The 25,724-nt window shown below is 40.3% G+C and overlaps 2 protein-coding genes across 2 annotated transcripts in view; one reads left to right on the top strand and one right to left on the bottom strand.

The window, feature by feature from the left end:
- Positions 1–9,907, bottom strand: part of dop1a (DOP1 leucine zipper like protein A) — a 31,066-nt gene extending 21,159 nt beyond the window's left edge. The window contains exons 1-10 of the mRNA XM_019856267.1: positions 9,550–9,907; positions 7,815–8,010; positions 6,737–6,918; positions 6,482–6,652; positions 5,511–5,700; positions 4,822–4,920; positions 4,017–4,116; positions 975–1,084; positions 225–339; positions 8–128 (exon numbers count right to left, since the gene is read on the bottom strand). Coding sequence (XP_019711826.1) covers positions 8–128; positions 225–339; positions 975–1,084; positions 4,017–4,116; positions 4,822–4,920; positions 5,511–5,700; positions 6,482–6,652; positions 6,737–6,918; positions 7,815–7,952 — 1,226 coding nt within the window. The 5' untranslated portion in view covers positions 7,953–8,010; positions 9,550–9,907. The remainder of the gene's footprint in view (positions 1–7; positions 129–224; positions 340–974; positions 1,085–4,016; positions 4,117–4,821; positions 4,921–5,510; positions 5,701–6,481; positions 6,653–6,736; positions 6,919–7,814; positions 8,011–9,549) is intronic.
- A 268-nt stretch (positions 9,908–10,175) lies between these two features.
- ube3d (ubiquitin protein ligase E3D) lies at positions 10,176–24,805 on the top strand. Its single transcript, XM_019856338.1, has 10 exons — positions 10,176–10,411; positions 11,793–12,004; positions 12,744–12,831; positions 15,306–15,528; positions 16,673–16,745; positions 16,826–16,904; positions 17,346–17,454; positions 18,476–18,624; positions 20,768–20,906; positions 24,309–24,805. The coding sequence occupies exons 1-10, from the start codon at positions 10,320–10,322 to the stop codon at positions 24,327–24,329; spliced, it is 1,185 nt and encodes a 394-aa protein (XP_019711897.1). The 5' UTR covers positions 10,176–10,319; the 3' UTR covers positions 24,330–24,805.
- The last annotated feature ends 919 nt before the right edge of the window (positions 24,806–25,724 follow it).

Genomic DNA, 25,724 nt, shown 5'->3' with positions numbered 1-25,724 from the left:
GCCTAACCTGCTCAGGTGTGTGTGGTCCTTACTGAAGGAACTTTGGTTTTGGAGATCCAGCTCTGTTTTGCACTGTGTGTGCAGCATACGAAACACTTCGATAAGAACATCCTCTAAGATAGCTGGACCTGAAGAGAGAACCATACAAGGCACGAGCTGGACAACCGGGGGCAACATATGTATTTACAGCACTAATTGTCCTGTAGGTATCAACATGTTGTTACCAAGCTCTGGTTTGTCAAGCAGGCTGATGAGGATGCGAAATGGCTTGAGGTCATGCATGAGAATGCTTTCCTCTTCTCCGCCTTGCGCTTTGCCCTGCAATATCCCCACCATTGCCTAAAAAGACACACAATGGAACAGAGAACAGACATATTTGTCAAATCCAGAAATAGTACTCGATACCTTTGTTTTAAATTTTTGCAAAACAAATTCCACTATTACATCTTCCACCCCCTTCTCTCATTTTTGCTTTTATTTGTTTTCACGCTCCGTCTGCCACATAATGAGCTGAAGCCTGCGAAGAGAGTCCCTGTAGTGCCGACCCTCTCCCAATGGATGGAGTTCCAATAACTACCTCTGAACAGATGGCACAGGGGCAAATGACAAAAATGAAAATACTTTCTAAAACTAGATTTGCCGTCTGATTTCTCTGTGCTGTATGTGTTCTAAGCACTGGAGCGCCACAGAGGAGCACATGGCGGGACAGAGTTAAAAGACGGTGAGTGTCGGAAAAGGAGCAGAAGGAAGCATGCCATACGAAAACCCCCAAGAGGATGTGGAAAGCTGGAAGGTAAGTCATAAAAGAGATAGGAGGAATCTGGCAAAAATAACAAAATACGCAGAGCATAAAGACACATCTGCCTAAATTAGTGGCATCCCCTATGACACAGACAAAACTCTTTAAGCATGGCCAAATCCTCTCCAATGTGACTTGTTTTGATCTATGTTGTATTCAAATACGAAAGCCCCACCTGGACGAGCATGTCTTTTGAGAAGGTGTTGAAATAGTGGCTAGCATGTTCTTCTGGCTTGCTCTGTCGAGTGGCGCGGGGGCCTGTTTTCACCCCATTGTTGTCAAAACCTACAAAAAAAAAAAAAAAAAGAAGAAAAATAAAAAGAAATAAAAATCACAACAATCAAAACATAAAAAACAGCTTCTTAATCGTGATTTTATTTATTAAGGTGTTATTCAAAGATAACTGGCTCTATGTGACAAAGTACTTGCCCCCATTGTTGGAAAATGAATTAACCGGGGCCACATTTATGGGAAAGAGTTCATTTTCACTGACCCCACCCAAGTCTGATTACCTCTACCTCCAGACCTGTTCAATCAGGAAACAATCTGACATAATGGAGTCAGTCAAAAGATCTCAAAAAGCTGCAGCAAAATCCTATGAAGCGAGGAAATTGAAGAACAGATGACAAATCAAGTAACTGACATCTATCAGACTGGAAAGGGTTACAAAGGCATTTCAAAAGTTTCACGACTCCAGTGAACCACGGTGAGAGCCATTATCCCCAAATGGAGAAAATATGCAACAGTGAGGAACCTTCTCAGCGGTGGCCACCCGACAAAAATTAGCCGGAGACCACAGTGACAGCTCTTCCAAGATGTCAATAAGAAACCCAGGACAAGATCAAAAGAACCACAGGCCTCCCTCGCCTCAGTTAAGGTCTTTGTTTATAACTCAATATGGAAGGGACTTGGGAAAAATGAGTTCCATGACAAAAAATACTGCTGGCCAGAAGAAGAAAAGGACTTGTTATGTTGGATTTGATAAAAACAATGAATTCTGCTCTTAAAGGGGAAGTCAACCCACAATTTTTCTTTACAATACTATGAATACAATACTACCCCTTCAGTGCATTTTGATTCCTCTTGCGTTTGTGGAATATGAGTTAAGCAGCAAAAGCCACCCATTTTTAGCCATTTCAGCGGGCCACCTTGTGTTGGCTGAAAATGACATCATAGTTCCTCATGGCTCGGGTAACAACCAATCACGGCTCACCTATTTTCTAAAGCTGAGCCATGATTGGTTGTGACCTGAGCCCTGAGCAACTGTGATGGCATTTTCAGTCGACGGCAAGTGGCAAAATGGTTGCCCCCTGAGATGGACAAAAACGGGTGGATTTTATTGTTTAACTCATATTGCACAAACGCAATATTTGTTTGTTTGTTTGTTTGTTTGTTTATTGAACATAAAACATATACAGTAATAATTTGACAGAAAATAAGGAAAATAAAATAGTAAAGAGGAAAGAGAAATTAGTCATCATTCAACACAGTTATTATGTTCAAGGGAGTAGGAAGAAGTAAAGAACTTATCTAGTCCTACCCCGTGTTGGATGTTTATATCTATTGAATCATTTTTATATCAATCAGAAAAGAAACAAAGTAAGAAGAAAGAAGTCTCCATTAAGGCTCATGCTTTACCCTTAACCGTGATATTTTTATACTTTTGGTTTGTATCGGGAATTTATACATACACACCCTGGCACTCTTGTGTTAATTTCTCTTGTATTCATAATGGATATTTCAATACCTTTCTCTATTTATCAACCTAGTTCTGATTCATTATATTTAATGTTTAGAATTTATCATTTTAACTCTGATTGTTGTAATATTAATCGGAATGTCATGTTAAGACGAGTGGGGCTGCATAGAACATAATATTTTGGGGGGTTGGCTTCACCTTTAAATAGTAAAACTTGAATGTTCAGCCAATCAGTTCATTACCTCAAGCTGAACCGCACGATCCAAAACATTACAGCAGGTCAATTTCTGGATGGTTTAAAAATAAATCAAATAATCAAAATTTGGAGCTATCCGCGTGATCCAAACTGACTGAAATACTGTGGCATGACTTTAAAAAGGCCATTCATAACGGAAAATCTTCCAGTGTTGCTGAATTAAAGCACTTGTCCAAGGGAAGGGAGAATGGGCCACAATATATCCACAGAGATGTGAAAGGCTTATTGCAAGTAAAAAAAAACAAAAAAAAAAAAAAACTTGATTTCAGTTTTTATCTACTGAGGGTGGTTGAGCCAGTTCTTAAGTTTAGCTTTTATACATAAAATAACTATTTAAAATTTGCATTTTATGTTTAATTAAGTTATCTTTGCCTGAAGTTCTTACACTTTCATAGCCCAGACAAAGTATGTTTTGTCATTTCAGATGAAGCGTTGAAATGCTGTGATTACAAACATAAAAGTTACTTTAAATAAAACTTGTATGAAGCTTGCTACATCCATACACTGATGACACTTACCAGCATGTGCATCCAAATTCAGTTGCAAACAAAAGAAAAGAGAGTAAGATTAAAGCCTCTCAAACACATTTATTCACAGAATTGAAAATGGGAGCATGTGGCACATTGTGTGGACATCAGAAATTGGCACTCCTAAATGTGTCAAGTAAAATGCCTCGTCTGAGTCAGCTTTGCTTCATATAAAAATTGACTCATGCACCTCCACTTTTCTAAAAACAGCATTCTGATTAATATTGCATTTGCGGATTATAAATTAAGCAGCAAAATGTTGTCCATCTCAGGGGGCGGCCATTTAGACACTTGCTGTCGACTGAAAAAGACCTCGCAGTCGCTTAGGGCTCAGTTCACGACCAATTACAGTACACCTGTGTTCTGAGATTGGTCATGTGACGTTCGCAAACTGAGCTGTGATTGATCGTGACCTGAGCCGTGAGTAACTGTGATGTCATTTTCAGTCGACAGCAAGTGGCAAAATGGCCACTGCCTGAACGGGATAAAACAGGTGGCTTTTGATGCTTAATTCATGTTCGACAAATGCAAGATTAATCAGAATACCGTGTTGAGACTAGTGGGGTCGCATAGAACAAATTGTTGTCAAGAAGAATTTCTGACTTGACTTCCCCTTTAAGCGCACAAGTGTCTACATTTGACATTTAAGCATGAGTTGAACCAGATATACGGACAAGATCTGTGTGTGTGTGTGTGTGTGTGTGTGTGTGTGTGTGTGTGTGTGTGTTTCCGCACCCAGCAGCCATGCATACAGTCTGCGGTTCAGGGACATGTCTCTTCTCAGAACCACATGCAAGGCAGCTGACAGGATCCGGATCATGTCAGGGCGAGTAGCCTGAACACAGCAGAATAAAGCATTGTGACTGATTTGTCATATACATGATTGATGATATACATGATTTCACATAACTGACAAGTGTATGAAGGTTTCTTAGGTTTTTCACATTGCCACTGAAAATAACGCAAATTAATGGACTTTTTTTTCCATTAAAAATTCATTCATTCATGACTTGAGGGATCGGAAGAAGGAAAACATGATTTCACATTGTAGAGACATATACCGCTACCTACAGGTTGTGAAAAAGGCATACTTACATTCTAATATGATATGTTATGTCTAAGGTTATGAATTTATATACTGTACTGTATCTGTATAATAATTAGGGCTGGAAAAAAAAAGACTTCACTCAGAAAATCGTTTTTGATTTGAGTAACCAAAAAAAATAAGTACATTTTAAAATTGTGGCATTCTTGAATTGTATCGCATCCCATGTATCAAGATACGTATCGAATCTTCTTTCATGAGAAACGCACACCAGATATAAATCAGTATAACTTAATTTTATGTTGCATTTATGAGAGTGCGTTATACATGAGAGTGTATTATACTCAAGCAATTACGGTAAGTGAAACAACTGTAGTTCTATCTGGCACTGAATTGTATATTCAAATCTAACTGTAAAATACATATGCCAATCATAATGAAACTAGTGCAAAGGCCTGGAGTTTTCATCCAGATTGCATCAAAAACTGTTCTCACCTGGCTCATGTGGAAGGGGAAGCAGAAAAGGATCAGATCTAAAGTGCTTCTCTGCACCAGCACACTTGAGTCCTGGACTGATGTGCTGACAGCTTCCACCTGCTCAGAAAATAATCAGACGTATGGACACAAAAGGGATGGACACAAATTTATCAATTACTGACTATTTGATTGCTAAGAATGTTGATCAGTTTGATTCATGAAACACTTTTTAAGAGGTTAAGTTGCATAGTACTGGATTGTGGCCTTTGAATAGAATTACAGTATTTTATCATAAATAATTGGACTGCGGTAATGCTTTTAGTGGTGAGTATTATCCCCACAGAATGTGGAATAAAGGTTTTATTGTGGGAAAACAATGCGATCTAAACTATCAGTATCACTTATTAAAAGGCCTCTCTCTCTCTCTCTCTCTCTCTCTCTCTCTCTCTCTCTCTCTCTCTCTCTCTCTCCCTCTCCCTCTCCCTCTCCCTCTCCCTCTCCCGCCTCTGGACTACACTTAGAAATGGTCACCAGTACACATACGGACCAATATTCACAATCATCAAGTCAGAAGCAATACCATGCTGTCTTGGTGATGTGGCGAAGTATACATGTGGCTTGAAATACCCTTTCATCAGAGATGACATTGAAAAAAGTTGTGATGAAAGATGGCTCTCGTGAAGTATTCTGCAAAACTGAGCCCGCACCATGAGCTCAATGTCACTGCCCATGACATAGAGCTGGTCCTCCATGGAGAGCTTGCGATTCAGGTGCAACAGAACAAAGGAGACCCCCGGGAGACGCACAGCGGGGCTGTTGAGGATGCTGCCCCATAAGGCACTGTAGAATGCCGACTGCTCCACTGCTGCTGCCACCTTCTCCAAAAGGTTGTTGGTTCTGCCCAAAGATACAGTGCTTGGTTATAATGCATTGATTATAAACTGTAATACACCCCACTAAAAGGCACAATTGGAATTCTTACAGGCTTTTATGAAGTGCAATTTGGGTATGGCACCATGACCTGTGACCACATGAGTTGAACTTTCTAAATTCTAATGAGTCTTTTCCGGCTAGATGGGTAGGCAAGTCGAAATGTGGTAGATCCTGCCATTTCTCTTTGAATAATCAGTTTAGTGTCAGGGTTCCTACACCTCTAGCTATCTATTCATTCAATATTTAGTTATTGTAAATGTATACAAATCAGTACAGACAGATAAAGATTCTAAAAAATATCGCATTTAATGTAGAGTATCAATTATAATGGATTACAAGAAACTGCAAGCGTTTCAAGATTTTCATGATTTCACACAGTGAAAAATCAGTGCTTTCTCCCATTACTGCACTCCCACATTCATCTATCCATCAATCCGACTACGGTCAAACGATTACATTTGCAATCATGATGTGACAAAACCCGATTTGCCAAATGCAAAGTCTGCCATTTGGCTGGTTATTGGGAGCCTTAGTAACTAAATATCCTATAATATATATGAGAGCTGATATTATTTATTGTAATAAGGATGAATGAATTGCTTGTTTCTTTAAAAAAAATACATTAGAAAAGGAACCTTGGAAAAATAATTGCATATTAAATCGTAACAGCCATTTTGAGGGGAAAAAAAAAAGAGAAATGAGATTATTTTCCAAAATCATTCAGCCCTAAATCCAGTTTTCTCACCTGTCATAAAACTCGGATCCTTCCTCGAGGCCAGGCAGTACTCCAGTGAGGAGTCCTTGTAGACCAGGCTTCAGGGTCTTGCCCAGAGGCAAGTAGTAAGTCTCATAGAGGCCCAGCAACACAGGCTTTACGGACATGGCAGCATTGGTGAGTAAAGGGAAGAGCCCAGAGCTGCAGTGTAGAAGATGATGTGACATGAGTTATGTTCAATGTGTCCAGTGTAAGTCCACTGACACGTGTAAAAGCAACACTTACCTATAAAGAAATAGGTCTTTGGCCAGCCTCTTGGGTCCAATGATCTTGAAGATTATCTCATAGGTCTCCAAGGCCTTACGGTGGACTCCACTGGGCAGGGCAGGATGGAGGCATTGGGCCAACCGCTTGCCTATTGTCAGCTTCTTGGGAACCACTTGATATTTTGCATTGTTCTGCAATATCTGAGAGGACAACAAAACACAATTCTGAGTTTTATTGCCAGCTGTTTCCAGGTTATATTTTTGATATGTTGAGCATTACGTTACTCTCAAAGAGTTGTTCTGAACCTTTTAGGGTTCTGGACCACCTTGCATATTCTTGATCAACAATCAATCAATCAATCAATAAATAGTTATTTGTTGATGGTGCAAATTGATAGAAATGTTATGCATTTGCACAATGTAATGCATTTTACATTGCATTATGGGCTTTAATTACTTTTTGACACTTAATCTACAACATCCAGAACAAAAGATGTTTTCCAAATAAAGGAAATTAATGGAATATGCACACTGAATCTGTAAAGAACACAGATTCTCTAAAGTTTTGCTCAATAGCCATTCAATAACTTTAACAATGAAAACGGAAGTGAGATCCCTTATTAAAATACAATACAATGACTTACACTGGTGAAACAGATGGAACTCGAGAAAAACAAAAAAAAAAAAACCCATCTGTCACCCACTGTAATTTATGTGGATAAAGGTCTCGGTCACATTTGACACAAAATAATGCTATTTCAATCAATGTCAGGGCACCTTCATAAAAAGATTTTACTGCCCCATTGCAATTACACCATGAACAACAGACTGCCGGTTGAGACACACTGCTCTACGAGACGCCACAGCATACAGTACCGTAATTGGTTCTCTTTCAGTTTGCAGATGCAATGTTTGCTCTTCAGGTAGTGTGTGTATCATTCAAATTACAAGTGATTGCAACCACTCGGTGGCAATTTAGGGGTTATTAATTGAGGGAACGGGATTTGGTTGGATCTGAAAGTTAATGTCAATGTATGTGTTTTGAGTGCTGTACCTGTGAGGTAGTGCAGTGAAAGATTACAAACTCAGATCATTACCTTGTTGAGCTTGCCCAGCGCAGAGATGAGGTCTGCCCATTCACTTGAGTACTCAAAGTTCTTAAGGGCTTTATCCACCGCTGCCACATAGTTCCTGTACTTGGAGTCACCGAGCAGCTCCACTTCCTCTGCATTCATTCTCCTTAGTGGCTATTGTGCTTATGTCAAACACCGGGCATGCATGTGACCATCACACCTGTGCGGAAGCCACACAAGGAAACAATAAAAACACAGTTGACACAGTTGATTAGTGATTGAAAGTTACTGTTTGGTGATAAAGACGCTAAAGGCATGGCACTGCCTAATAGAAACTGGAGTCGAAGAAAGCAATAGAGCAAAGCCTGACTCAGGCAAATATGACCATATCGATGACAGGAGTATATATTTAGTATCAGTTTTATAACTAGACAGTAGGTAGGTCTCAGAAAGGGAAAGTGAGGAAACTCATGTTCCGGGAATCTTTACAATCTCACACAGTCTCTACTTTTAATAAGGGGCAAACATTATGCTACTGATGTCCAGGTTGCCTGACGTGAGTTCATTGAAAATTAAGCCAAGGGCGTACTCTGCTGGAGGACATGTGAAATATCACTGTTTCAAAATTTGCACTGCAGTATTCTTTAACGTAGTACACCTTGAGCAGTCATACCAACCAGTAGATATACAGTAGAATCACACAGGCAACACACGCACAACATAGGCGTAATAACGTCAGATGAATATATAAGAGTAGGTCGACAGGTGGGCAGGCTGGTTACTGAATGAATGACATCATTATTAACTAGTTGGTAAATTAACCCTTTCCTGCACCAAAAATGATAGCATGTAACATGTTAACATGATAGGCTGTCCACTGCCGTGACCGCTGTCCGTGAAAGGGTTAATTCAGTCTGACTAATACATGGGTAGAACGGTGATCAATTGGTTCGCATGTCTGCCTCACAGTGCAGGTGCAGGGTTCGATTCCAGCTCCAGCCTTGCCGTGTGGGGTTTGCATGTTTTCCCCGTGCCTGCGTGGGTTTTCTCTGGGTACTCCGGTTTCCTCCCACGTTCCACAAACATGCATGTCAGGTTAATGGAACACTCTAAATTGTCCCTATGTGTGATTGTGAGTGTGAATGAACATCAGTGTTTTGAATTGAAAATAATGTTATAAAATAACTTATCAGAGGTCAGGCAACGATGAGTTCACCCGGGGATTATGAAAACTGTCTCAGAATGGCACCAAGAAACGTTCTTAAATTTGGATAGCTATTTTATAACATTATTTTAAATGCAAACCATTGACGTGCATGCATTAGTTGGACAGCTTTTAATTGGAAGGTGGTCAACACCAGTCAAAAACCTTAGGTTTGGGAATACAACGCTGAGGTCAAAATATCAGTACCTCCTCTAATAAATAAATAGCTGTAACGAGACTTAATCGGGCAAAAAGAACATGCCATGCGGATATTTTAGAAGCCAACCGATGCATATTTTTAAAAAAGGGGGCAGTTTGTGGTTTAAAATTAAAGCAGTCCAACTCAAGTAAACACCCAGTTATCACAGATTTTTTAATCCGAAAATCCATGGATTATATAGACAGAACGTAGCTTCACCTGTACTGTTCACATATTGCAGTCCCTAATGTCTGTTTACATCAGTGAATGCTAGGGCTAACAGCTAACGGTTTTAACTATAACATGCGTTGACATTTAACACACACAACAACACATTGTTATACAAAGTATCTTACCGTCATAGTTTAGCGGACAAGAAGTGTCTTCTAAATATGTACCCTGTTGGGTGGATTAAATGAGCTGTCACATCAGTAACAGCGCTAGCAAGGGCGCTAACCTTTGCTAACAGTTTGCTAAGAGGATGGTGAGGACGGGCCCGACACCTATATCACAATGTTTCGATTTCTTGGCAAGAAGAAAATGGCGAAATATATTCTACATATTCCCCCGGTGCTTGTTGTCGCTGTGTGCCAATCATCAACCATGAGATAAAAATCGGACGTACAAAGGCGGTGTAATGACAGCTCCCAGACTGCACTGCAGATTTGCAGCACATCTAACCGTACAGTCAACCCACTTTCCGCATGGGAGTCTTGTTGGATATGTAAAGTTGATGACCGTTACGCTGAAACACAACGGAAATTACAATTAACGTTATAATAAAAAGGTTTTACTCTCGCCATTGGTTTCTTTAAATATTTCAATTTGCTGTACTTTTTTCATGGATAGGCAGTTAAGAGTAAAATATAAAACATGTAAATTCGGTGTGCTTGTATATTTTTGCGATTAAAGAATTACAACATTGTCGTGTACTGCACGTGAATGTTATTTTGAAAATGATAAGCGGATGCTCTTATTCATTAATGTGGCATATCACAACATACTAGTAGTGTTTGCAGTCACGCTGTAGATAACCCTTACTGCTACTACAGTGAATAGTTCGTTTGTTGTTTTAAAAATATTTTAGTTAGCTGATGCTAATATTTGTGTGTAGTCTGTAGTCTCTATGGCCGACTTGGACACGCCAGCCAAGACACATGGAGTTGGGGTGTTTCTCGAATTAAGGAAAAGGCTACAAAGTGGACTTCTAATTATCGGGTAAATAATTGTGTTGATAGCTCATTATTTTTGTAGCAGTAAATTTGCGTTGTTCTACGATGCAACAGCATTCATTTACACACCAACTGTGCTAACCGAAGTCAGCCCGGTAAACGCAAGACGAAGAATAATTTGGTATAGCTCAAGACCATGCTGAACTTTTGTTTTGAAAAGAACAGCGTCGCCTCGAGTCAGTCTAATTGGACGTCGTTTAAATAATTACAATAAACACGTAAATTACCTGACTTATTTCGAAGATCGTAGCTAAATAGAGGGGATTCCCTCCCTACCATTACCATGCTGTCCCCATCCTTCGTGTGATGCAGCAATGTCCCGGATTATTATTTGTTGATCCCTTTGAGCTATTCGAAAAATGTCTTCATCTTTATACTGTATAATGGGCGTAAAATATTGTCCTAAGTGTGACTGCTTGTGTCAATAGAAGATCTTTGGTCGGGATGGCGAGGTACAGTACACAAATGAAGACACTAGATGGGGTGAATCCAATTTAGTTCTTCCTTTTGCGTGGCATGAAGATCCATCCATCCATTTTCTGATCCGCTTTATCCTCACAAGGGTCGCGGGGCATGCTGGAGCCTATCCCAGCTGTCTTCGGGCAGCAGGCGGGGTACACCCTGAACCGGTTGCCAGCCAATCGCGGGGCACACAGATACGAACAGCCATCCGCGCTCACATTCACACTCACACCTCGGGACAACTTTGAGTGTTCAATCAGACTGTCATGCATGTTTTTGGAATGTGGGAGGAAACCGGAATACCCGGAGCAAACCCACGCAGGCACAGGGAGAACATGCAAACTCCACACAGGAAGGCTAGAGCTGGAATCGAACCCGGTACCTCTGCACTGTGAGGTCGATGCGCTAACCAGTCGACCACTGACCCACCCTGATATGAAGATCAATTATCTAAATTCTTATAAAATATTTCACACATACCGATTTTGAATTTGTTGATGACACGAAACTACTAATCATCTACAGTCTTAGTTACGTTGACTTATTTTTCTCTTCCACATTTGTGAAGCCAATTTTATTTTATACTATCATAGTGCTTTTCAGTACTTGACTAATGTAAAATAAGGCAGTCTGATTATCTTCTTTGTTGTATAACATAATCATGTTTAATACAGGTCCGTAATCTGTGTGTGTGTGTGTGTGTGTGTGTGTGTGTGTGTGTGTGTGTGTGTGTGTGTGTGTGTGTGTGTGTGTGATAAATATGCAAAGAACACAGAAATCAGGAAGGAGGCAAATATGTACTGGACCAGCATATTGTGCACTGAGGCACCCATGTGGGTCTTTCAGATGAAGGATGCAGTGAAGCTCATAGTTCTGTATCACGATCTTTCTTCTCTGTTGTCTAGGAAAGATGTCGCTGGAAACCCCATTGATGTGTTTGTGACCGGTGGAGATTCCTCTCTTCACCTCCGGACCCCCACAGCCGAGGTGACCTTCATTTTGCCACCAGGAGTCTCCTATGTGGACGAATCCTGCATTCTGACACCAGGGGGAGAATCCTGTGATCGAGAGCGCCATTTCAGGCTACGAATAAGTGTTTCACATAACAAGACTGAAGGTACTGTAATCTACGCAATCTATAGCAACATTTATTTGTCATATCAACTAATTGGGGGTCACAGTAGATACTGGTTAGCACGTCAGCCGCATAGTGCATAGGTCATGGATTCGATTCTGGGCCCTGGCCTTTCTGTGTGAAATTTGCATGTTCTCCCTGTGCCTGTGTGGGTTTTCTTCAGGTACTCTGGTTTCCTCCCACATTCCAAAAACATGAATTGTAGGCTAATTAAACACCTTACAGTAAACTGTCCTGAGGTGTGATTATGAGTGTGTATCGTTGTTTGTCTATTTGTGCCCTGCGATGGGCTGGCAACCAGTTTGGGGGGTAGCCCGCCTACTTCCCCAAAAAAGTTGGGATAGGCTCCATCACACCCATGACCCTTTGGAGGATAAAGATGTTCAGATAACGGCTGGATGGCTGAACAATTTGACTAAGACAATTGACGATTCTGCTCAAAAAAACACATCATGTAAAAACCACTTAAATTCAGTTTATGAGAAAACTGTACCTCAGAGTGACTGATTACATAATCTTGTGAGTTCTTTATGTCAAAATATCATTTTGTCAGGACCTTTTTGGTGTTTCTGTTTGTCTCAGTACATGCTCACAACTGACTTCACTCATTGACCTATCGAAACAAAATTGATTTTGTGCTGTTTCCTCGCCTTCAATTTTAAGCGTTTACTACTATTTTCATAAATTTACCATCATTTAAACTTGTTTTGTTTCCCTTTAGAGTCCTCAGACATACTAAGAACATTGCGGGCTCAGGAGACTTATAGCTTCTACTGTCAGAGCTGTACAACCAGGCTGCTCGAGGATAGGTGAGGAAAAGACGATGAGAAACGGGAATGGAAATTTATACTTCTCTCTACTGCTCCTCGTAAGGAAGAAATGTGTGCTTTTCTTGATGCTGTGGCTGTGATAGCTGGCCACGGGAATAATAGATGGGTGGAGCTGGAGCTAAAATTGTCAGTTGATGTAGAGTCACTATGACATAAAGGTCTGCATCACCTATTAAAAAATATTGTGCTTCCCGCCCTGAGGTGGTTCAGTGGTCTTATTGACTTCAGCTTGTAGCTTTTTCTGGTCAGCAGTGTTATGTGCTGAAAAATTACAGCGCCTGCATTATGGAGGCCTTTAGCCCCTGGTTATGTTTCTCAGCAGTGACCTACTAAAAATTGCCAAACACTTGTTTTTTTTTTTGTTGTTTTTTTTTCCCCCCACTCTCAACAGGGGCAAGTGGATGTTGAGTTTTGTGTAGAAATCCTTGGAAGTTTGGCAATTACAACAACGTCATGCGTCATGACGATAGGCAGTTATTTTAATGCTTGGCCATAAGAAGATTGCTGCTGACTGTCACTGCACTGCTCCATTAATCACACAGTATTTGTTTTACTAGGGTCATTCCCAGAAAGTTTTGTCGAAGAGTGTGACATGAGAACCCCAAAATAGACCTGTTCAAAACCAGGTCAAAATGATAAATGCTTTCAAGCAAACCTTTCTGCAGTGTGCTCTGAGTAAAGACACAGATAGGTCACCCCCCCCCCCCTTTGTTCGCAGGAGATTTTTAAATTTCGTGGCAGTCTATTGTTTCATATTAGCGCGCTTGGTACCTGAGCACCAATCTTTGATCATTCAAGTTAAAAAACAAAAATGTAATTATGTTTACACTTGAACAGCTTCACTAGATCCATACAAAGATTTTTAGTTGAGAAACGGGTACAAATGATCAGTTGTGCTTTGAAAATGAAGTCTGAATGGTGAATTTTATAATTTTCTAAAACAATGGCCGGCATTTGCGTAGCCTTTTCTTTGGAGGCATGGTAGATGCATTCTAATGATCAGTGTTTGTTTCCCAAAATATGTAATAACTGCAGCTGAATTGTACGGCGTTCAAATCTTGGCAACTTGCATACAAAAATACGCTAAAGAAATATTGCGTGCAAAAAGCGTGACAAAGTTATTCGTGTCGTTCCAGTGGCAATATACAGGATATTACAGTCGTAGATCGTGAGTGGCGCCTTGTCAAAATAACGAGGTAAAGAAACTAAACATTTTTTTCTCTGGCGACGTATCATCACATAATGTAAATATGGTCATTTGTGATTTGGAGTCTTACCGTCTAACTCTGACATCTCTAACCAACTAATCTGAGATTTTTCTTCATTGTGTGACACGAAACACAACGACAAGACTTGAATTCACTGCCTCAACTAAGGCGTAAATATTCAAATGTCAGTCTTTTTCTGCTGGGCAAAAAAAAAGGATTAATTGCAAGGTTGTGCTTGTAGTTGCTATGATAATAGTTTTTAAATAGGTAATTCTCAACATGACTTCCATGGCCAAGTGAATTTCTTCCAGATGCAGTCACATTGGAGAAGTCAGGTCATGGTTTAAGTAAAATAGCGCTGCCCAGGAGAGATACCAGCTTTGCCATTATTCTCCTGTCCTATCCTCAGTGTATCAGTTGAATCCAGTAAGCAGCCCAGGACAGAGCTGGCCCTCTTCACCTGTTTCTCCAAACTCCTTTCGTCCCGAGCAGATACAATGCCCTCCATACTTATTGGCATCTGTGGTCAAGATGTGTTACAAGCATTAAAATAAATTCAATTTTTATTGCAGATGCTTACTCTCATATTGAAATTTTGGAGAAGTAGTTCACCAGACGCAGAACCTTGGTTTGCCTGCTGTGGCCTTCTCAGTCCCCAGACCTCAACCCCATTGAAAACCCTTGCAGTGAGTTCAAGAGAAGAGTGCAGGAGAGAAGCCAAGTCACTGAATGATTTAGAGAGCGTGTGCCAAAAGCAATGGTTGACGATCCCTCTTTCTTTATTCTCCCATCTTGTGAAACATAGGACAAAATGGCATTCTGTTTGGTTTTCAATGGGGGGGTTCAATCCTGGAAAAAACTGCAGCAGTTTGCTCATGAAGAGTGGGCCAAAATACCACCTAAGAGGTGCAGAACTCTCAGTGGCAGTTACAGCAGTCGTTTGATTGCAGTGATTGCCTCAAAAGTTGTGAAACAAAATATTTTGATTTGTCATTACTTTTGTCAGTTTCAAGTTCTTTCAGTGACGATGTGACCTTGTCCGTGCGTGCCTGCGCGTGTGTGCGTGCGTGCATGTGTGTGTGTGGTAATAACAGATGAAGTCTGCAGATGTTACCACTTTCTATACACTATTTCCAAAATTAAGCCATGTTCTAAACTAAAGCAGGCTGACCATATTTGATAAACATCTCCCGTTTTCAAAAGACAACCTTGGGATACATATACATAACAATTCCTTATCTTCAGATTGTTCAAGCGAGTGCTTCCTCTCCCAAATGGCAACTGGAACGCCATTGTGGACGATTGGTGCTGCCATCCGGATCCTTTCGCTAACAAGAAGATGCTGCCCGGAGCTGAGGATTGTTTTCTGGGTGACACCTTCTTTCTCCTCACAAGGGATGGCAGCTGTGAACAGACCCTTCTCCAGGAAGTGAGCCCTGCTGACTCACAGGATAGTCAAGATCCGAAAGTGAGTGATGTGCAGCACCAAAAGGATAGCTGAGGTAGCAACGACCCAAAAATTCTAGCCTGCGGTGTCGCACATAATGTACTGTAAGCCAGTGCTCAGTTTTTGTGACAAAATATCTGTTCTTTGGCATGAGTGAATACAATATCCTTTGCAGAGCTGTAGGATCTTATTTCTCAATAAGAAATTAAAGAATTAATAATAAGATTAATTAAATAACTCAAAATAAATGCTCAAGACATTTGAGGTCTATGTCGAAAAAAAAAACCCATGAAATTTCGAGTGCATTTTGTTTGCTCTCTCACGAGCCATATCATTAAAGGGGAAGTCAACCAAAAACTTTGCAGAAATATGTTCCACCCGTTTTTCTTCATCTCAGGGATGGCCATTTTGCCACTTTCTGTCAACCGAAACTGACACCACAGTTGCTGAGGGATCAGGTCACAACTAATCACCCGCTCACCCCTTTTCTGAAGGTGAGCCATAATTGCTTGTTACCTGAGCAACTGTGAGGTAATTTTCAGTCGACCACAAGTGGCAATATGGCTACCACTTGAGATGGACAAAAACGGGTGGATTTTACTGCTTAACTCGTATTCTACAAACACAATGTTAATCAGAATTCCTTGTTTAGACTAGTGGGGCTGCATAGAACTTATTATTGTGAAGAACATTTTTGGGTTGACTTCCCCTTTAAGTATGCGAATTGCAAAAGAGGGGTCGGGGGAACATTGGTAATGATGGTGTTGACGTTGATAATGCACTTTTGAGGCAGTCTCATTATCTGCTGAACAGCTTCAAAAAAAGTCCACCCCCATCTTCCACTCTAAAAGTGAGATGCAAGGACACAAAGAAGTGCCGAAACTGCACTGAATGTTTGAAATTCCGGGTTTAATAGACCTTTTCAAATCCTCTTGTACACTCAGCCACATCAGCACGTTTCTCCCAGACAAAATTGCATCAGTGAAATGATTCTCTGCACTCCCTGGACAAAGATTAATATCTCTATCTGTTTGGAGAACAATTGTCTTCCTTTGGCCGAGTTCCAGTGGAAACATATTGGTTGTTTTATTTTAAGACTGTCCATGCAACAACTGTATGTATATAATGTTGAAATATTTCTGCTGTGCATTTCTATCATCAATAGAAAAATTGCCGCAGACTGACACTTGTGTCCTGTGTGAGCTGTTCCGCAGTTCTCGGAGAAGCGCCGACACCGGGTATGCTTCCTCTGAGTATGTGGTGATCAATAAACGACAATCCCCGGGTTTTTATGAGCTGCTCCTGCTGTGACTTGCAGAGACCCTCAGACTGTACATCACACAGGTGATGGTGGAGTCCAATGTAGGGGACAGAAAGCCGGAGTCTTCATTCAGCAGGTAGGTCCAATAGCTGGCCAAAGGGAAATCGGTAAGAATTGCTCGGTAAATACAGTGGCTTAGGAAGGCAGGAGAAAATATGCAGTTGCACTCAACCCGGAGGCATTGTTGGGATTTGACTGTCTGGTTTATTTTGCCCTTTAAATCAAGTTCTTACAGTACCTATAAATAAATACAATGTCATTTGGTATTTTTCAAACTTGCCAATGCTTTACATGTTTGTGAATTTTGTTGAATCTAAAAATAATAATGATTAAGCAGGTAACTGAATTAAGATCACAAAAATGCAATATGCGCAATCATATACATTTTGTGAATACGGAATTGGATTGGATGGGTTTTTTTTTAGCTGGACTAATGACTTGATGCATGGCAGTTAACTTTCAAAGGCTGTTGTGTGAAATTTAAAAATATTGATGAAATATACTTGGTTTTGGACAGATCCTGCTTCCTGGAGAGGACTGTTGCAGCAAGGCTTGCAGAACTTTCCAACTCAATGAGTTCCTTCCACTTTTCTGTCCAAACACAGAGTGGAAAAACGTTCTTGCTGGTAAGAAGAGGACAGAAAGATACTGAAATATTTTATAAGAGTAAAAGTACAATTATTTATTATCTTAACTGCTATAATCACTTTACTAATTTGACCTTAAGGAAAGTGAGGATGCTATGTTTTCCCCTCATAGGTTTTTTCATTGAAAATGATTTCCTTTTAACTGCAGGTGGCAGTAGTGTTCATTTCGGGGACGGGACGACTAGCAGTTATGTGCAGGACTACCAGCATCAATCAAACTGTTTGATCTAATTTGGTTACCTCATTTTGCTTCAAGTGAACAACAAAAAAAACTTCTCAAAATGATGCTGTGCTTTTTTCACCACTGCAAACTACATGTCCAACCACAATACATCATATGAACAAACGCATGATACATTTGATTGTGCAGGTGGACTTAATGTCGTGGCCAATTGGTCTACTTTATTCTGTATGCAAAAAGAAAGTTGACAAGTAGTACCCATAAAGTCCAGTACAGGTACAGCTGGACGATATCCGGTTATATTCAATGCACTCTCGTACAACCATTCATTTCTAGTTGATACTCAATTTATAATAGCACCACATGCTTATACCCCACCACCCCCAACGTATTTATTTTTCTCTGATTATGGCAGGCTGTTAAATATTTTGCTCTCCATAGTTTTAGTCAGCTCATTTACTTCCAAAAGTGTCAAAAGTATTCATGTTCACTACTCAAGTAGAAGTAGAGATATTGGGGTTTAAGAAGCCCTCTGTGTAAAATGAAGTATCACCGGAAGCTTTTTACTGAAGTAAAAGTGTAAAAGCAGATATCTTTTAATAATATCTTAAAATACAAAACGTATAGTAATGCGTGGGTGTGTAGGGATCCATTAAGGACAAAAGCTTAGGCTGATCATCAGCAAGCTCTGGGGAAGCCTGATATTGAACCTGTTCATCCGGTGTATGGCAATCTTGCGATGGGACAAAGAACAGGCAAAATGTGATTTAGTCCTTTGCACATCCTATATGTGAAGTGACGTGTCTGCTCTTCTTGCAGCTCTGGCTGCTGAACAGTGATTCCATCATAGCATCAGTCCCAGAGTGGTCTGCTTGCACCCACACTCATCACAGTCCATCACTGAGGGCTGCAAGAGTACTCAAAGTCCTCTACATAGCCTGTTCTCATATGGGGGTCCAGCAGCAAGAGTAAGTGAATACAACATGCACATTTCTCCTTCAGTTTTCACTCCTTCTTGCCTTAATCTTTCATCTTTTCAATGCATCCGCTTCATCGCCACCTGCCGTAATGCAAAGCAGAGGATGAAAGATTCATTTGATTCGATGTTGTTTAATGTGCATAGCTTATGCACAACAAAACATGAACTGATTTTACTCCCATTTGTTCCAAGGGTAAGAAGATGCAAGATGCATCCTGTAAGGACAGATTAAAAAAAAAAAAGTAGGATGTGCTATTCTCATCTGCTACTCATAGCACGTAATTATGGGATGGCCACAATGTACTGTACAGCAATCAATGTTCTACCATCATGACCCCCGTTCGAAATTTCAGATGACTTTGGGTAATTCACTGTATGATTAATATAGACAGATTCACACCCACATTTGCGGTTTTCAATTCAGTCTTCAATACACCTATTGCAAAGTCTTTTGGAATTTGGGAGATGAATCAAAGGAAACCCCAAGCAAGCGCAGGCTGAACATTTGACTGAGACAGACATGTAATATTAGCCACATGTGCCACCACGCCGCCCAAATATGCAGTTTGTGATGTGATTCCATACCAGGACATACAGTAATGTTCCATTATTTTGCAAACACGATTGCTATCAAATGTCTTCAGTTGTCACTTAAAGTGCTTTCTCAAATTGTTTTGACCGCTGTGAGTCTCTGTGTACCTTGCTGTGATGCATTAGGAGGGTGTAGGTGGATGCTCTGCGTGTGGTTCTTCATGTTCTGTATTTCTCCCCCCCACTGGAAGTCTTCAACCCTCATTATTTTCAACTGACTCAGCACTGGTCGTTTTTTTTCCACGCTGCTCTCCCCTGCAGCTGAGTGCAGTCAAGTCAGAACGGGGAAGTTATTTCCAATGTTTTGACAAACTTGCTGTCAAAAAAGTCACACCAGCCTCCGTCAGGAAAGCTGCTATATATTGTACGTCTAAGGGTGATATTCCAAAAATGATTCGCTCTTCTGGGATTGTTTTGCACAAATTATGTCATCGGGCAAAAGAAAATATGTCGTGGGATGGCAGGTCACAATGGCCTTTGAGGCACTTGTTTTGAATGAGCAAACCAGTTGGAAGTACTGTACATCAGCAAAGCTTTCTGCTGTCAAGTAATGCACCCAACTTTGCCTCCTTTTAGCTTCACGAGCGAGCGTCTCGTTCAGTGTTGACCAGCCTTAAATCTGCACAGGCACCCATTCTGTTACCCGACAACACGCCACCAATCAAATGTCACAAAATGATATGAATACTAAAGTCATGATAACGATCTTGTCTCAGATGATTCCTAAATGCCCTTAGTGTAAGCGGATATATTTGCAGAAGCCATGCCTTTTTTTTTTTTTTTTTTTGTAAGAATGGCAACTGGCAAAACACAAGTCTGACATCCAATGGAAGAGCTTTTAATTGTTCTGCCTTTCGATATAGGCATTTGCCATAGATAAGATGAACAAATAAATAATTGGAATTAAAAAAAACATTTCAGGAAAAACAAGGTGATATTGGATAATAACCCTGCAGTACCCCTCAAGACCTCTCATGGGACACTAATGTGTCATAGCACCCAGTTTGGGAATTGCTGGTTTTGTTAATGCAAAGTGAATGAGTTGCCCAAAAATGACAAAATTCTCTGTAAGACATAACATAAATCACTTTTTGTCTTTTTTGCACTGATATTTAGCTGGCGTAAAAGTCTCAAAATATAAAAAATGATTAAGACATTCTTTTTGTCCTATGTGTCGTTTTAAGAAAAAGTACATGAACAGAAGACTTATCCTGTGAGAAATGCACAGATGGCTGACATAGATTTTCATTTTGGTATGACACCATACACCACACATACTGACACATCATCATTCTTTCCTTGTTCAGTCACTCTTCCTACATGATGCACAGGCGTGTACCGCTGGAGCACCCAAGCTTGTCATCTATCTGTTTTAATGTTTTCCTCGTAATTCTGCACCGTTTGTAGTTAAAAATGGCTCTATTAAAACTGCAGTGGAAATTCTTCATCATTAGCTTTATTGCAGCTATTTCTGGCTTCCTAGTTGGACTGAACATGGCTCTGGCAGTCAACATAAATCACTTGCACTTTCTACGTTTTAGCGTGGCCACCAGCTGGGAGGTCAATGCCACAGGACACTCTGTGGTGCTCCCGCTGAAGGTGTGCGAGGAGTTGCTGCAAGTGTTTGAAGACAGCAATGCTACACTTCCTGCATCAATGCGTCACATGAGAGCCTATAAGGTGAGACATAACTCTAAGGGGCAGGAAATTGGAGTTAAAACCCACCAGGTGCTTTGCATCATTACAATATTTTCATCTGTCCAAAAACATATGACTGAGTCTGGGTAATCTCAGCAGATATAATAACCATCTTCTCCCCTTGTTTTTTTAGTATAGCACAACATTAGCTAGTTTGTCTGAAGCAGATGACTCAAGCACTTACACTGTAATTATGACCTTTACACCAATTTAACGTTTTCATCCATCCTTCAACCTAATAACATGATAAACTGTCCACTGTAAGTAACCACTGTCCCGGAAAGAGTTAAGTTGAACGTGGCAATATTTTTAATCCAATGTTATACAGTGATCCTTCACTTATCGCGGTTAATAGGGACCAGGACCGGCCGTGATAAGTGAAAAACCGCGAAGGAGGATTTGCTCCTCCCTTAGGAATTTTTGTGTATGTGTGTGCCAGCATGTTTAAAATATGTAAACATTGTTTATACTTGACATATTTGAGACAAAGACTACAGCAGTGCACAATATTGACTTAGATCTTTAATTATAAAAACGTACACAGGAATTAACATTCATCAGCATTGACCTCTGAGAGAGGAGGAAGAGACTTGAGTTGGTGGCGTGGAAGGCGGCTCTCACTTTACGCTCTGACGGTGTAGCCGCCGTTAGCCTCCAGCTAGCTCCTGGCCAGCTATCTCCGCGCAGTCGATGTGTTTATGACCAGGCAATTAATCGGTATTGATGAAGAGGAGCTGAAGGGAGACGTGCTTCAGCTTTCGGACAAGCCCGATGAACCATTCTCTCTCTCTCTCTCTCTCTCTCTCTCTCTCTCTCTCTCTCTCGCACTTGCATTTTCTCTATCTATCTATCTGTATTTTGTTACTCAAAATTAAATCTTCATGCCATGAGGATAGTAGCAGCATTGATGCTTGCCGTTGTCTGATCACTGTGGTGTGTGAGACCGTTGTGAAACTGAGATGGCTGCAAGCACAAGGCACAGTGTTTGTCTGTTCGCCGGAAATGGTTACGGTGGTCGTGAGGAGTGTGATGAAATGATACACTCAAATACTTCCTGATTGCGGAGGCCTGTTGGGAAGTCGGCGGCGGAGGACAGGAAGGTAATTTGATCACCGAAACATCTTGAGTGACTCGAATTCGTTTCAGACGTCGGTCACCAACATGGGCGTTTCGGGCACTCTGTAGCCCCCAATGACCACATCAGTTGCCAGCTAGCCTGTTCTAAAAATAGCTTCCCAGTTTTGAGACATTTGTATTTTTATTAACAAATTGCAACGTTTTACCCCTCACTTGAGTACATTTTTAGACCTGTACTTTTACTTTCCGCAAAGTGATTTTACTTGAGTGTAACAGGGTAGTAGTATTTCCGAAAACCGTTTCACCAAAATGAACCATGACACAATGTGTCATGATACATGATTGTCAGTGCCACAGTATTTTGTACATATTAAAAAAATGAGAAGCCACAAGCAAACTGTACATTCTATATAATACACCCACTCACATTTCCAGCTTCCAACTTTCCAAGTTTGACTCACAATGTTTGACCCATTTTAGTGTCTGTGAGTGGATCAAAGACCGCACCATAACCAGCCTGGAATGCACTTTCGACTGTCGTTTATTCTGTGTTCCACACCCTCCATTCCTGGACCCTCCAGTGTAATGGGGTGTGAAGTACTTTGGCTTGGTGTCTCTTTGCCACGGGCTCATTAATCTCCTACTTCTCTCAACCATGGCGATGGCATGTACCAGTAGGTTAGTCACAAAGGGGATCAGAAACTGATGCTTTTCACAATAAATTGTTTAGTATCCACTATTTGAACAATGACAACTTTGTAGTTTTGCTCTCATACACCAGTACAATCACGCTGCGATGGAAGTGTATGGCTTTTACCATGTACAGTATGCAGAATAACTGTACCTCCATATTCAGGGTATCATTGCTATTTATGTATTGTGTGCAGCCCATTTGTTTGTTGCTTCAAGACACATGCAGCAACTATATCTGGATATCTGGATATGATATCCGGCATTGGGTTGGTGTCTGGCAGATATTTGACTGTGGCCATCAATATGAAGTTCTGGGACATTCAGTTGGCTGAAAATCAAAAAGAGAAATGGCAAAAACCTTCAGTGTGGCCAAGTCATAGTGCACTGCATTAAACAAATAAAATGGCTTGACGAGAGCTGTATCCAACTTGATGATTTAAAAAAATAAAAAACTAAAATAACTGTGTAATTTTGTCATATAATAATAATAATAATAATAATAATGTTTCTCACTAAATTCTGAAAAGAACAGCCTCCACAGTGATAGTACGGCAACTCCAAAACAGAAAAGCGATCTGAACGGATAAAATTTGTCATGGGGCAAATGATAAAATAGCCCCGACTTAATTTGTGGTTAATTATAGAATTGATCAGCCAGCACAAACAAAAGGCAAATTCAAACTGCAGCTATTTTTCTGAATTATCGCGACAGCATGCCCAGGACCCAAAGCCAGGCCTATAAAAACGTTCGATATGCTGTAGAAAAAAAATGTTTTGTCATTTGTTTCCCTCTCAAATTGTTAAATACGATTGAACATCATTACGAACATTTGCAAAATGGCCCGGTTAATGTGAGAATTATTTGATGTCTTTGAAGGACCATGAATGAAGTGTTGCATACCCAGAGTAAATTAACTTTTTAATCACGTAAACTAAGCTAAGACAAAGGCATTGTTTGAACTCCTCTTGGATTTTCTACATGCAGAGCTTGAGGGAATAGACTTAGTATTGAACAAGATTTTACCAGACTTTTTAAAGCTCATGACCAAAATTATAAATGTTGTTGCTTCTTGGGATCCAAACTTAGAAAACTATACATTGGCATACAATATAAGACACCTTTATTTATTTTGCATTATTGGCAACTCACCTCCATTTGCTGTTTGTTCTCATTTGTATGAATCATCATTGATGTGCCCGAGTGGCGAGCAAGCATTGGCACTGGGACGGAGAAGACAGGGACTTGAGTTAGGCAAATGCCCTCATTCATCATCCCAGTGTGGAGCCCTCGGTGGAACACAACTATTGTCTGCAGCAGGCAAACACCCAGGAATAGCAGATGGAGCAAGTGAGGCAGGATCAGGCTCAGTTGATTTGCCTTCTGTGCTTTGTTTAGCTAAATGTGTGTTTTTTGAACTTGTGAAATGACTGCATCCTGTGGAGATTTTATCTGAAGAGCATAATTGCTGATAAAATCACCAGTGCATCTGTGCTTTTGGGAATAAAAGTTTAGTTTTCTAAATGCTGTAAATGTGTGTGTGTGTGTGTGTGTGTGTGTGTGTGTGTGTGTGTGTGTGTTTGAAACTTTACCAACTCTCTTCCCGTTGTCCTCAGGTGGCTTACCTACAATTGTGAGTGCTCAGAAGAGTTGCCGGGATTTCGAGGCCCTGTTCTGTCGATGGTCAACTCCCAGTATTTGCGTGTCACTCTTCATTCCAAAGAATTTGATTTCTGCGTACTTGGAAGACACCTTCCCCATATTAGCCATTCAAACTACAAAAGCCATGTTACTGTTATTACCATTGGTAGAATGTGGCATTTGTATTACAGTTTTTGTTTTAACATTTGTGTCTGTTTTGTATATTTGTCCTATTTAGAATTGAAATTTGTATTTTATTTTATTCATTTTTTTTTACACATTTCAACCAAAACAAATTAAAATGTTTTTTTTCTTCCCCCCAATGAATCAGCTCTTCCTTTCTGTTCATCTGTTTGAAGGATCTGCTGCTTGATGAAGCTTATTTTAGGGACACTTCAGAGAGAGTGCACAGCAGCCAATCCTCTACTTGAGGGTAATTACATCTTGTGGAATAAATGTAGAGTTTTGTGGAGTGGTGGTTTATTTGTTCAGTGTTCATGCATTTTGTAACGGTAAGCCTTGTTGAAGAAAAAAAAAAGGTTTAGTATTGAACATATTTTTAAAAGTCTTAATATGTCTGTCTTTAATAATGATGCAATTTGTTGGTTGTGCATCACACTAATGCGGCTTACAGTAAGTACACTATACGGACGGAAATATTGAGGCATATTTTCTCAGGAGGTCATTGGGGAGTTCTTTCATCCAGTACACAAAACAAAGTTGATAAAGGATTTGTTTTGGTGGAGAGAAGCGATGTGTTGAATTCCATCAAGAAACCTTTGAGATAAATAAGAAGCGAAACTCCTTGAGGAACGTTGTTTAATCAGTGCATTGTCTCAACATTTTAAATTGTGCGCCATCCTTCTTACAAGTCTTGCTCTTGATAATGAACCTAAATTTAAGCGGCCAACTCCAAAGTTTTGTGTAAAGTCTCTCCTGGTAAGGTCTCATAATTTCCAAAACGCAGTGACGACATCAGGCAATTACAACAGAAAGTAGTATGTAAATGAGAATAATAAATGTTCCATATCATGTAGTTGTTTTGAACTGACCTGGCATTAAGGGGGTTAAATATTGGTAATTTAAGCATTACACCTAAATCATGGCTTTTCTTTTCTATCAAATGGTCCACGCAGGTCTAATGTGCCATATGTAGCTTATATTTGCTGCTCTGTTTCTTAATTTTAGTTTTATTGTTTGGGTGTGTAACATCAATCTGCATAATTTTGACAGGTAATTCCCAATGTTAACCCTCTCATGCACCCTGTAACCTGATAACATGATAAACCATCCACTGGAGTAACCGTTGTCCCTGAAAGGGTTAAAGGCCTGTTTTATATATGTGTGTGTGTGTGTGTGTGTGTGTGTGTGTGTGTATATATATATATATA

Source organism: Hippocampus comes, unplaced genomic scaffold (genome assembly GCF_001891065.2).
Source record: "Hippocampus comes isolate QL1 unplaced genomic scaffold, H_comes_QL1_v1.1 scaffold327, whole genome shotgun sequence".
Taxonomy (NCBI): domain Eukaryota; kingdom Metazoa; phylum Chordata; class Actinopteri; order Syngnathiformes; family Syngnathidae; genus Hippocampus; species Hippocampus comes.
The sequence above is the reverse complement of the archived record's forward strand: the minus strand, read 5'-3'. Positions and strand labels throughout refer to the sequence as shown.